The sequence below is a fragment of the Ascaphus truei genome, chromosome 3, assembly GCF_040206685.1.
Source record: "Ascaphus truei isolate aAscTru1 chromosome 3, aAscTru1.hap1, whole genome shotgun sequence".
Lineage (NCBI taxonomy): Eukaryota > Metazoa > Chordata > Amphibia > Anura > Ascaphidae > Ascaphus > Ascaphus truei.
Window position 1 is genome coordinate 120,050,534 of NC_134485.1, and position 13,067 is coordinate 120,063,600.

At 44.0% G+C, this 13,067-nt stretch overlaps 1 protein-coding gene across 2 annotated transcripts in view; it reads right to left on the minus strand.

The window, feature by feature from the left end:
- Positions 1-5,631: 5,631 nt before the first annotated feature.
- The window catches only part of CCDC181 (coiled-coil domain containing 181), a 65,029-nt gene continuing 57,593 nt past the window's right edge, over positions 5,632-13,067 (minus strand). For both annotated transcript variants that reach the window (XM_075589427.1, XM_075589428.1), the window contains 2 exons: positions 10,209-10,360; positions 5,632-6,431 (listed from right to left, as the gene is read on the minus strand). In XM_075589427.1, the coding sequence (XP_075445542.1) occupies positions 6,269-6,431; positions 10,209-10,360 (315 nt within the window). In that variant the 3' untranslated portion in view covers positions 5,632-6,268. The remainder of the gene's footprint in view (positions 6,432-10,208; positions 10,361-13,067) is intronic.

The window sequence follows — 13,067 nt, forward strand, 5'->3', positions numbered from 1 at the left end:
GGTCACAGCAAATCCTCCACCCCCCCCCCCAGTCACAGCAAATCCAAGCCTCACTGGCGCTGCTGGCACAGCTAACGGTCATCGGCGTTCACACCTCCACGCCGCCGCCTCACCTCTCTCCTCCCTCCACCCCCCCGGTCACAGCAAAACCAAGCCTCAACATTCATTGCATATGTCTTTTCATCTTTATTAAACAACCTTTACACAAAATGCTTAACCTATCCTTAATCTCTGTCACTCATAATAACTTACAAATTTACATCCCGGGCAACGCCGTGTACATCAGCTAGTAGCAAATAAGTTTAATGATAGAATACATTTAAAAATAAAAGCTGTTGTCAAATGAACATTTGAAGTACTACAAGGTAGAAATCATGAAACGTGTGTTTTACAGGATGCTTTGTCTTACACTTTTATTAAAAAGTGGAAAGCTATAGTATCATGTAGCGCACATAACGGTTATTCATGAAATTCTATGACTGCAAAACTGGGCCATACAAATTGCAACAAATTTAACAAGGAAAAACATTGCTATTAAAAGCAATAGATTTTCTGCATTGGTAAAGCTGGTGTAATAGTTTTGCCCCAGTTTTTCAGAACGGAGACTTTAATAAATGACCATCGCGGTTTTCTGCGTCACAAGTACAATGTACATCTCTAACTGGAGGACAGTTGTATGTTGTTACTGCATAGTATAGAAGGCATTATTCTTAATTTAAAGCAGCAATCCACTCTGGCAATTTTTTCCCATTTCATTATTTTACATACAGATGTAGCAGACGTTATTCAACCTGTTAACGCAATGCATCACATTAAGGCTGGTGCTTTATTTAACAGAAGTGCTATTGAAATCAACGGTTAAGGAGATAACATGTCTATTTTAGTCCGTTATTTTGTGCACTCACTTGCATTAAATCGGGGTAATGACGTCTGCTATATCTGTACTTTAAGAGGACTCTTCTTACCCTTTCCAAAGATGTTATTTTAAAATCTGATGTTTCACTTAGGTGATGTGTTTTAAATATTATGGGCATAATTCTACATAGTCCAAAGCAGCCAGTTAAGCAGTTTTTGGCTGAAATCCCCATTAAAGTCAGCAGGATTTTCGTTTGAAAAAACTCTGAATGGCCACTTCGGACTATATAGAATTACCCCCTAAGTATCCGGGAGGTTAAAATGAAATTCTTTGCAGAGCTGATTGCAATGGTGATAGATTACTATTACCAGTGTTCGACAAACCTATACATTTGCTCGCCCCGGGCGAGTGGATTTAACCCCCGGGCGAGTAAATATTGGCCCAAGCAGCACACGTTTGGTACTAGGTGGCGAGTAGATTTTTTTGTGTGGCGAGTAGATTTTTTGGTGATTTGTCAACCACTGACTATTACCATTGCACTAGAGGTTGTCTTGACCTCCTCCTCCCCCAGCTCGCTACTTTACACCGATATCATGTCAGGATTCCTGTCTGGTCTCCCTGATTTCCAGATATGGCAGAAAGAGGCAGAAAGTATGTTTGATACCGATCTGAAGAGACTATAGCACAGCCATCCATTTCTAACGACTTCTATGAATTAGATGTAACAGGGTATGTATATTCTGCCCATCTTCCCCCCCCCCCCCTGTTATGTAAGTTGCTGCTAGCTGCAGGCTGTAACAGGTTGATTCTGTGGGCTTGTCACCCCCCTACATGCTCCTCTCTGATGGACAGAAGTAAGGTGGTGACTCATGGCCTGTTTAAGCCTATAAGGGATAGGTATAGACCATGAGCCCACCTCTTCTGGTTCCTGATGGGAGGCAGAGCCAAAGTTAGTCAGTCCTGCTCTGGAGGAGTAAGAGAGCAGTAGAGCTGTGAGTCTCTCCCATCCGGGATGAGCATGCTCACCCCCAGCCGTTGGGGCTGGGGGACCATCTGATTAGATCAGCAGTTGCCCTGTACTAACTGAGCCAAGCATCATCCAGAGGCCTGGAGCCTCTGAGACCATGCACCGCTGTAAGATCATCATGCAGTGACTGCTTGAATAAAGACCCTTTGTTCTATTAAACACCAGTCTGGACATATTCAGTGAGAAGGTGTGTGAAAGTGCCTTAGAGGGGACTGCTCCTGGTACTTCCAAGATATCCACTGACGCTGGAGGCACTAACACCGAACCGAGATGACGTCAAAAGCCTGTCCTGGTCTCCACTACAACACAGACAGCTCAGATCTCCTGAACCTCACAGGTATGCTTCAGCACCACACAGTAGCAACAGCAGTAAATCTCCCAGAGGGTGGGGGAAACAGTGCTACAAAGATAAAAACTACAAACTACAACTAAAGATCTGGTGGGAGGTCTTCAGTTTTGAGAATTATCTCAAGGCTGAACTGATCCCCAGAGGCCTTAGGGTAAACCTCCCAACAGCGCATCACATCCTGGGCAACAATTGCAATCGCTCATGTGAATTGGTTTTATCACAGTGCTCAATTATGCTCATGCAATTGCTGGTCAATTTCCAAAAAGAGAGATTGAAAACGATCAAACACAACTAGTAGAGCAACTCAAACAAGTAGACACCTGGAAGATAAACCCTAGATTCTCTGAGCTTCAGAGCAAACTTAAAGCAAATATTGATACATTTTCCAGTCAATTAAAGGAACGGAAGAGACGCAAGTTTGCAAGAGAAACTAAGATTACAAAGACGACAGGGTTTACAGGTTTAAATTTGCAAATAAAAATAAACCCAAAGAGAACCCCAAGCATCATAACTCATCCACTGAGTGGGAAATATCAGACAGTGAAGAGGAACAAGCAGGTACACATACTAACGATGACATGAGCGATCAAGGCCCCTCAGCCTCATACCTTCCCCCTCTGGTTCCTTTTCTAGACCAGCACAGGACATCTGCAGGGTCAAGGGGAAAAGGAAGACGAGAAGGGGGAAAGGTATGGGTTCTCAGGAACAGAGACACAACTGTACCGACAGCAAAAAAAGAAAGTGAAGTCCCAGAGTTATTGAACAATAATAAGTCCCAGATCATCAACCTGTCAGATCTCACTCTAAATGAACATCACTTACAAGTTCTGAGCAGAGGCCTGTGCTTCGCCCCCTTGGCCGACATCAGTGTCTATGAGTAGGTGAAGGACACCAATCTGTTTGCCAGAAAACTTAAACTACACAAGTTTTTAAGCAAAACGAGATCAGACTGGCCAATTCCTTAGAAGTCCCTCCACTAAATACTTTAGACATGGAGCTATATAGGAATCTGGCGGCTATGGAGGAGGAATCAAACAGGACACCTGGAGAAGGAAACCTAAGTCCATATTCCTTCCCTTTAGTGAGAATTTTGCGAATATAGATGTATTCGTAGATCTGGTGACTCTGGATCTGTAAAGGCTACCACCAGACCGCTCAAATGATAATTTATCATACCATGAAAGGAGGGTCCTCAAAAGAACTCACATCTAGTAGGGAGATTGTCATTAAACCACCTGACAAAGGGGGTAATCTTGTCATTTTACGAATGGGAGACTACAAGAAGGAAAATTTAAAACTACTCTCTGACCCAGTGTGCTAGGAGGTTTTGGAGAGAGACCTGACAATTCAATACAACAAAGAATTGCTTTTCATACTGCATAGGGGTCTCTCAGAGAAAGTGATAACTCAACAAGAATTTGACTACATCCTGGTCAAGTCAACTAGAATTGCAACTTTTTATAGCCTCCCAAAGGATCACAAAAAGAGCCCCCCCCCCCTCACCACCGGGAGACCTATTGTGTCGGGAGTCGGAAACCTTACTGAACTGGCAAGCTCTTATGTTGACAAAATGTTAAGGTCTTTTGTGGCCTCTTTGCCTTCTTATCTATGTGACACCAAGGACATCTTAAAAAAAATTAGAGGGAGTATATATGTCTACCGACACCGTCTTTGTGAGTCTAGACGTAGAGGGACTGTACAACAGCATCAATCACAGCTATGGTCTAGAAGCGGTCTCCCACTTTCAAAATACAAGGGGACATTGGCACGACAATCACAACAATTTTGTGACTGACCTCCTTGAGATTGTTTTGACAAAGAATTACTTCCTCTTTGGTAACAAAATCTACCATCAAAACCAAGGTATGGCCATGGGCACAAAATGTGAACCCTCTTATGCCAATCTCTACCTGGGATGGTGGGTATCCCAGGTAGTTTTCTCTGAAAGTCTCGAAAAATACACTTCCTGTGTAGATCTCTGGGTCCGCTACATCGACGATGTGTTGATGCTATGGCGTGGCCCAATGGCTACACTTAAAGAGTTCATTAACATCTATAGGTACAACCTCTGTTTGACCCTTGAACATGACTCTAACTCTATCTGTTTCCTGGACCTCCGAATCTCAAGAGGTGAGGGAGGTATCCTCAAAACTACTATCTACAGAAAAGCGACAGCAATAAATAGCGTGCTGGAAGCCACCAGCCACCACCCCAAGGCTCAGGTTAATGGCATAACAATTGGTCAATTTCTAATGATTAGAAAGAATTGTAGCTCAAACGAGGAATTTGAAGCACAACCAGCAAATATAACCAAACGATTTCTGGACAGGGGATACAGTAGAAGGGTGATCAAACAGCCTACAATAGAGCTAAATACTCTACACGCAGAGCCTTACTCACTGACAATACACACAAACTCAGCGATTGAGTGGTACGCTTTATTGGCACCTTGAATAAGCAATGGCACCAGGCACGTGCAATCCTACAGAAGCACTGGCACATTCTCAAAGCTGATGTGCATATCAGTGAGGCATTACACACCTACCCCTCAATGGTGAGCTGGCGGCACGCAACCTCAGGGATATGCTTGTGCATAGCCATTTTAACGAGATACCAACCAGAACATGACTGCCTAAGGGCTCATTTAGGTGTCAAAGATGTAAGGCCTGTCAGTACATGAGCTCACGCATGCGCAGACCCGCTACTGTGGTAACTTACACAGGACGCTCCTTTTGGTAGTACTTTCACAGTAGAAAAGCTGGTACAGTAGCCATATTAAAAAAAGTGGGGATACAGCGTATCCCCAGAAAAAAAGCCCTGGTTAAACTCATAGAATTCTGGTGGGGGTGGTTGATGCTTTAACTGTTGTCTGTAATTGTATATTTTGCCTCAACTTCACTTATATAGGTTATTCTTTACCTATAAGAATGCTCAGGACACAGGCTCAAGTTTGTTAGAGAACTGCAAATAAAAATACCACTTGTGAGCACATTCACATGTCTGAGACACAACCCACAACCCTGCCTTTCCCTATTATCTCTTAGCATGCAGTGCTTCCACTTCAGCCACGGATTCTGGGTAATGACATGCTAATGAGCACATTGTGTGTCACCTTTTGTGTCTTATCTATTTTAACATGTACCCCTATAAGCTTATGTCTGCCGTATTACACAGCTTTTTCAGCACAGAGAGAACAAACTTAATGACCGATTCATATACTGTGTGAAGTATTGGAACAAACTATCAATAATGGAGTATATGCAGTAAAGTCACCCAGCTGTAAAATTGGAATAAAGAGTGGTGTTGTGTTTTAAATCTATTTTGCAGTACTGTACGTAAGACTTTGACAAAACGCCAAACTTTCAAACTGAAAAAGCACAAAACAAAGGCAATAAAATATATATTATAAAAACAATTTAATTTAAAACTCTGCTGTGTTAAGTTGTTATGAACCTAAGCGCAATCCATGAAACATTTACTTTTTGTTTTGCAATAATACTGTAGTTTTTATAGCTGAAAGAGAAAGTAATTGTTTCAATCAATTGCTACAAGAAACTTTTTATCCACTTAGTTATCTTATTTAGTTAAGTCTTTTATACACAGAACATGCAAATGTAAAAAGTTTCCTGATTTTTTACAGAATCTAAGCTGCACTTTTACCTTTACCATCTCTACTGGTCAATGGTCCCCTCATACTCCAATTCCCTGTGGGGAACAAGAGTTGTAAATACTTGTATGATGATCCAAAGTGTAATACAAAAAGTATTTCACACTACTACCTGCATTACTGTTTTTATTACTAGTATTGTCACATACGCATTGAAGACATTTGAACAATTAACCTAATTGGTATTGTAAATTCAATAAAGTATATCACACCATTGAAATAATTAAACTAGCTGAAACAATCATTATATTTTAGTAAGATTTAAATTAAAAAAAAAAGGTTACATTACATCATGTAGTAATCCATACACACATGTTGCCAGGCTGCTGAGAGAAGTATGCTGCAGACAAAAATAACAAAAATTATTCTTTAACTGTAGTGGTCCATGAAACGATCGGATTTGGAGTCAGAAATACTGCATAGCAAATTTTGTATTTGTTTTGTACGTCTTTCTTCTATTAAAAATCTTCTAGACTTCTCCTTAGCTGTTTGGTGTTCCACCCGTTTCTCTATTCTCTTCCTTCGTAACCATCTAAACAGAAATGATTGCATAATGAAACCATAATACATAATTACAACTATTTTAATAACCCATTTAAGGAAAACATTTCGGAAAATTTTACTAGAATGCATAACACGTATAATGAAATTGATATAGTACATTATGTATTAATTCTATATGCATTTAAACTATATGAATGTACACCTTTATTTGTATATTGCAATCCATATACATATCACTTTACATCAGTAATACATGTGATAGAATAATAGGAGCCATAATAGCAATAAACGTTTGTCATGTACGGTACACCTCTGAGCATATGACCTGCATACGGGGTTAATGTTTGCAAGCTGGTCCACTTTTCACCTTCGCAAAGGTCCCTCAAATTAACAATATCTCCCCTCAATCCGTCCCCATATACTATCTGTCATGAACAACACGCAAGTGATCACGTGACTTAGATATGCAACTAGGGTTAATACACACGGCTACTCTAACCAACTCTCCTTTCTCCTCCGCAAGGTACTTTGAATGACTTAATATTAACCCCTAACTCAATTACAATCATATCTATACGCTGCTGCCACCACCCAAGATTTATGCAAAAAGATGTAAATTAATATATCTGCCACGATCTCAGGTCCCCGTTTATTATAGAAAAAACTATGCACAAAAATCTGTTGTAGCAAAATGTGTCAGAAAATTGTAATACTCTCTCCAGAGCGTGTAACAGTTTATTCAGAGCCCCAAAACATCACTTATTAAAGAATATTTTAATATATATATAAAAATACAGTTCTTCAGATTACTGGAAAAGATAATTACAGGAATATACAATTACAGTATATGTAAAACAGTTTCTTAAAATTACAGGATAAAACAGAAAGCCATATACATTACTTTACCATATGTCAGGATTTCCCAGAGAGAGGTCACGCACGTAGAAATATGATAATTCACGTGTTTGGTCCAAAACACACCTCTGTTGAAATCTGCTTTCATAACTCCAGGGCAAGACCTATATACCATTCTTCTCCCATTGAACCAACATAAGCCCACCCTGTCGTAAATCAACTACTAGGTTGACGGTTTTAGGACATAGAAAAAAACCTCCCCTCTTTACATTTAAAAGGGTGCCTGGATATATGGAAGACCTCATAACTTTGTGACCCTGATACTAAGACACACGTGAGTCATATCAATAGATTCAGGCGAATTTGACGAACATAACCAGACTAATTTTGACAGACCTGCCCCTAAGTTTGAGCAACAAATGGATATCAGTCCCTTATTACCTGCTAGACCTTACGTGTGGTACTGTTTGATTTTTATTTTTGCCAAGATGCCGAATATGTATCTCTAGTATGGACAGTAGATAACGTCACATTATATTCTCATTTTGAATACAGTCCTCCAACTAAGGCATGACCTGTGTGTCACCTCTCCCTGGAATGAACCAGTAATCATTCAAGAACGTTTAGTTTTCTCTCTCTAAAATCTCTATATTCACTTTAAAATCACTATATTCGCTTAATGCAGACACTATACTGTAAATAGGGCACGCACACACCACGCTCAATGTCTGGCTCTATTTTTCTGAACGCTTAGTAGTTTGGTGACATTAGCTCTTCGAAGCATGGCAAAATATTTCACTTGAAATCGAATTTCAGAAAAAAAACCCACCAAAAATTTTGCAACTGCATTTTTGATAGTGTCGCACATCTCTACCGATCATGCACAAATGCTGAAGAAACTCACAATCCAGTCAATGGGAGTTTCTGTGCATTAGTGTCCAATTGGCACCAGCACACTTTATAGCATGACCCCTGTTCTGTCCCCTGTATGGGTTTTCTTTGCCTGGCTGCAGTTCCCTTCACCTTAGTTGTTACTGTGTAACTCACATACAGTAGCTGGCTTTTCAGCCTGTTGCCTTGGCAACCTCCCGTTTACTCCAGTGAGTTGGACTGCCCCTCCTCCCCTTTCTATTTGGTGTAGACCGTGTTCTATTTCCCTTAGGATTATGTCATATCCTTTCTTTTTTACAGTTGGCCTCCCTGCAGCTCAGTACTCACTCTGATTCCCTGGTAAAGTTATTGTTATTTACCTATCCCATTTGCTATTACTAGCCCCCTTTCCTTCCATTGCTCCCATTCCCCTGCATTGTATTCCCTCAGTACTTTTTCCCATTTTTATTTATGTTTGTGCTCCAATAAACGCTTCAGTATATAAAATCTCTCCTTTTTATGGTATATGGGATTGAGTTATGCTGCCTGTCTCTACTCACTTGCCACAGTTAGCATGGGACAGAACAGTAAATAACAGCTCTACAGGGGACAGGCTGAGACACAGTAGCTGCAGCAACAGCTTCACAGAGCCTGCAGGCCACCTGCAACTCTATACAGCTACACAGTGAGGTAAAAGCCCTCAGATTTACCCCTGTGCTACAACTCCACAGCTACGGCTCCCTAGGGCCACGCTTCGGACATTCACCAGGACATGGATCAGAGCAACGGACACCTGTGAGTACAGCAATCGCTATGCTGACCACTGCAGGACACCGACCGGCACTATCTGACGCAGTCATCCATCGCTGACGCGGGATTGAGTTAAGCTGCCTGCCTTCATTCACTTGCCACATTGAGCCTGGGACAGAACAACCCCCATAGTGTTCATATTCAGCTTTTTTCTCTCTCGCTGTTCTATCCCTCTAGCTGTTTGAAAAGTGTGACAACATTTCAGCTGCCTAAAACCATGCTCAAACCTTGCTTCGTGACTTTCCTTTAGGCTTAATTAATCATTATACACACAGATGCAATTTTCTTAATATATCAAAATAATTGATTTATTTAATGTTATTCTTTTTTATTTAAAAGTTTTTATTGAGGTTTTACAGGGAAAAACATACAACATGGTAAAGCGTAGACCCAGGCCGAGGTAAGTACAAAGTAGTAAAACGTCGAAAGAAGTACTTAAACCTCGGACTAGACGAATAAAGTGTTCACTCCCTGGGTCTTAAGGGCTGGACCCTTAGGCCCTTCACCCCCCCAGCTGGGAGGGCGAGCACATAAGGAGCAAGCCCGGCAATTTCCCATTTTTGGAGAGGGTAATAGAGAGAGGGAGTAAAAGAGTGAAGAAGAAGAGAAGGGGTGGGGAAGAGGGACACGAGAGGGGGGGGGGAGGGATAGAGGAAAGATGGTGGGGAAGGGGGGGGAGGGTGAGGGTGGGGGGAAGGAGAGGTACCCCCCCCTGCCAGCGGCCCCACTGAGGATCAGTTCCAGGACTCTTCTTAACGCTATTGTTGGTCTACGTTCTTGGTTTTAGCCGTATGGATTTAATGTTATTCTTAAAGCAGTAATGCGGGTTTCATTTAAAAAAAATGTGTTCATTTCAGCTTCGGGGACAACCTGCATCCCAGTATACTTACCTCCGTAGGGGGTGCCGGCATTTTTCAGTTTAAATGTCCTGGTCACGTTGGCCAATAGAAAGCCGCACCTGATGACGTCACAGCTTCCTACTGACCCGCGTGTCGCGGCACATTTAAACGCCACCATTATGTTTGGCACACAGTTTCTCAGGCTGCAGAGATACAGGCACTCCATATGGAGGTAAGTATCTCAGGAAGCAGGGGGTACCCAAACCTGAAATTAACACAGTTGAGCTCCAGAGACCCCCTGCTTCAATCCTTTTATAAAAATAAAATAAAAAACGAAACCCGTATTTTTGCTTTAACTGCCACTATCCCATACTTTTGTTAATTAGTATTACCAGCTCACTGCAAATGTGTTTCCATAGCCTGTTACTTACTGTTTGAAAGCTCTCTCACACTCTTCTCTCTCATGCAGGTAAGTTTCAGCTTCTTGTTTTCTTAATTCATCTATCCTTCTTTCTCTTAATTGTTCTTTATGTTTTCTGTTGAGCCACAACTTGAAAGCTTCACTTGGATTTCTTCCATCATCCTTTAAAAAAAGACATAGAAAAATATTTCCTGGCTTTTTATTAACACTTAAACATGTCTATAGATGTGTTTCTTTTATTTAATTCTCATACATTATTACCACATCTCTTCAAGTTAGTTAGGTAGTAGTATTATTGTTTATTTGTAAAGCTCAAATGCCGCAGCATGGTGAATGGGGTACAATTACAATTAGTCATTGCTAAGGGATGATTTATCTGCCTTGTATGACGACACAAAAATATTTTCATCAGGATTTGTTTTTTTTTTTTACAATTCATAAGAAAAGTAGTTTGAAGGGAAAAAGAGGTGAGATTCTTTTCTACACACCTTAGTTCAGTGGTTTTCAACCTTTTTTGGTTATCGAGGAACCCTATAATTATATTGTAAAATTCGACGGAACCCCAACCCTCTCTAATACTGCGTCTGAGATCAGATGTATTGTAAGGAACCCCAACTCTCTCTAATAGTGCGTCTGAGATCAGTAGGGTGACAAGGCGTCCCGGTTTTGCCGGGACAGTCCCGGTTTTTCATGTGCTGTCCTGGTTGCCGGTCCGTCCCGGAAATGTCCCGGGTTTTCCGCCATGTTCCCGATTTTTTTAATTTTTATATGTGGTGGCGGTGTGCGGTGGCGGCGGCGGCGGCGACGAGGAGAATGCAGCAGCCCGGCTGGTGAGTATTTTTTATTAATGCCAGGGGTTGGGCTTCTGAAGAAACATGCTGGGCCGGGCCGCTTTTCCTCCCCTGGCACTCTGGACCTCCCTCCGCCACCCGCTTCCTCCGCCTCCCTGGCTCTCTCTCCCTCCAGCACCCCCTCTCTCCGGCTCCCCGGCTCGCTCTCCATCCCCCCTAGAGCGCGCTCTCCATCCCCCTCAGAGCCCGCTCTCCATCCCCCCAGAGCCTGCTCTCCATCCCCCGCAGAGCCCACTCACAGCAGCTCGCGGCACTTCCTGTGCCTGCTGCTATTGGCGCGTGCCTCAGTCTGCCGCCTCCGCCGAACCCGCAGCCGCCTGAGGTAGGCATATGGGGGGAGAGAGGCAGAGATGAAAGATGCAGGGGGGAAGGGAGAGATGAAAGATGCAGGGGGGGGGGAGAGATGAAAGGTGCAGAGGGGGAGAGATGAAAGATGCAGGGGGGGAAGAGATGAAAGATGCAGGGGGGGGGGAAGAGATGAAAGATGCAGGGGGGGAGAGATGAAAGATGCAGGGGGGGGGAGAGATGAAAGATGCAGGGGGGAGAGATGAAAGATGCAGGGGGGGAGATGAAAGATGCAGGGGGGAGAGATGGGAGATGCAGGGGGGGAGAGATGGGAGATGCAGGGGGGGGAGAGATGGGAGATGCAGGGGGGGAGAGATGGGAGATGCAGGGGGGGGGGAGAGATGGGAGATGCAGGGGGGGAGAGATGGGAGATGCAGGGGGGGAGAGATGAAAGATGCAGGGGGGGAGATGAAAGATGCAGGGGGGAGAGATGGGAGATGTAGGGGGGGAGAGATGGGAGATGCAGGGGGGGGGGAGAGATGGGAGATGCAGGGGGGGGAGAGATGGGAGATGCAGGGGGGGAGATGGGAGATGCAGGGGGGGAGAGATGGGAGATGCAGGGGGGGAGAGATGGGAGATGCAGGGGGGAGGGATGGGAGATGCAGGGGGGGGAGGGATGGGAGATGCAGGGGGGGGGAGGGATGGGAGATGCAGGGGGGGAGGGATGGGAGATGCAGGGGGGGAGAGATGGGAGATGCAGGGGGGGAGAGATGAAAGATGCAGGGGGGGAGATGAAAGATGCAGGGGGGAGAGATGGGAGATGCAGGGGGGGGAGAGATGGGAGATGCAGGGGGGGGAGAGATGGGAGATGCAGGGGGGGGAGATGGGAGATGCAGGGGGGGAGAGATGGGAGATGCAGGGGGGAGAGATGGGAGATGCAGGGGGGAGGGATGGGAGATGCAGGGGGGGGAGGGATGGGAGATGCAGGGGGGGGGAGGGATGGGAGATGCAGGGGGGAGGGATGGGAGATGCAGGGGGGGAGGGATGGGAGATGCAGGGGGGGAGGGATGGGAGATGCAGGGGGAGGGAGAGATGGGAGATGCAGGGGGAGGGAGAGATGGGAGATGCGGGGGGGAGAGATGGGAGATGCAGGGGGGTTGATATGAGCTTCGAGCGTCAGCGGGCGTGTGGGGGGAACGGCGGCCATTAGGCTGTACATACTATATGCATTGTAAGCACTGTTACCCTGCTTCTGTACCTACTATGTGCATTCTGAGCGCTGTTACTCTGCTACTGTACATACTATGTGCATACTATGTGCATTCTGAGCGCTGTTACCCTGCTACTGTACATACTATGTGCATTCTGAGTGCTGTTACCCTGCTACTGTAATATGCACTGTGTATTCTGAGCACTGGTACCCTGAATTAGTATATACTCTGTGCATTTATCCTGCTTCTGTAATATACACTGTGCATTCTACATATAAGCTTACTGTACCTGCTGTAACTGCGCATGTCAATCACTGGCACCCCCTTACTGCCCCTGCTATATGTTGTTATCCTGATGTACATTATCCTCACTCTGCATGTATACTGTATATTGTATATACCATCCCCCACTTACTAAATATATAATGTACTCTGTGCATGATTATATCATTGCGGTTACTGTATACACACTCTGTATGCTATTTGTTGTTGTTCTGCTGCATATACCCTGTGCGCCTGCTT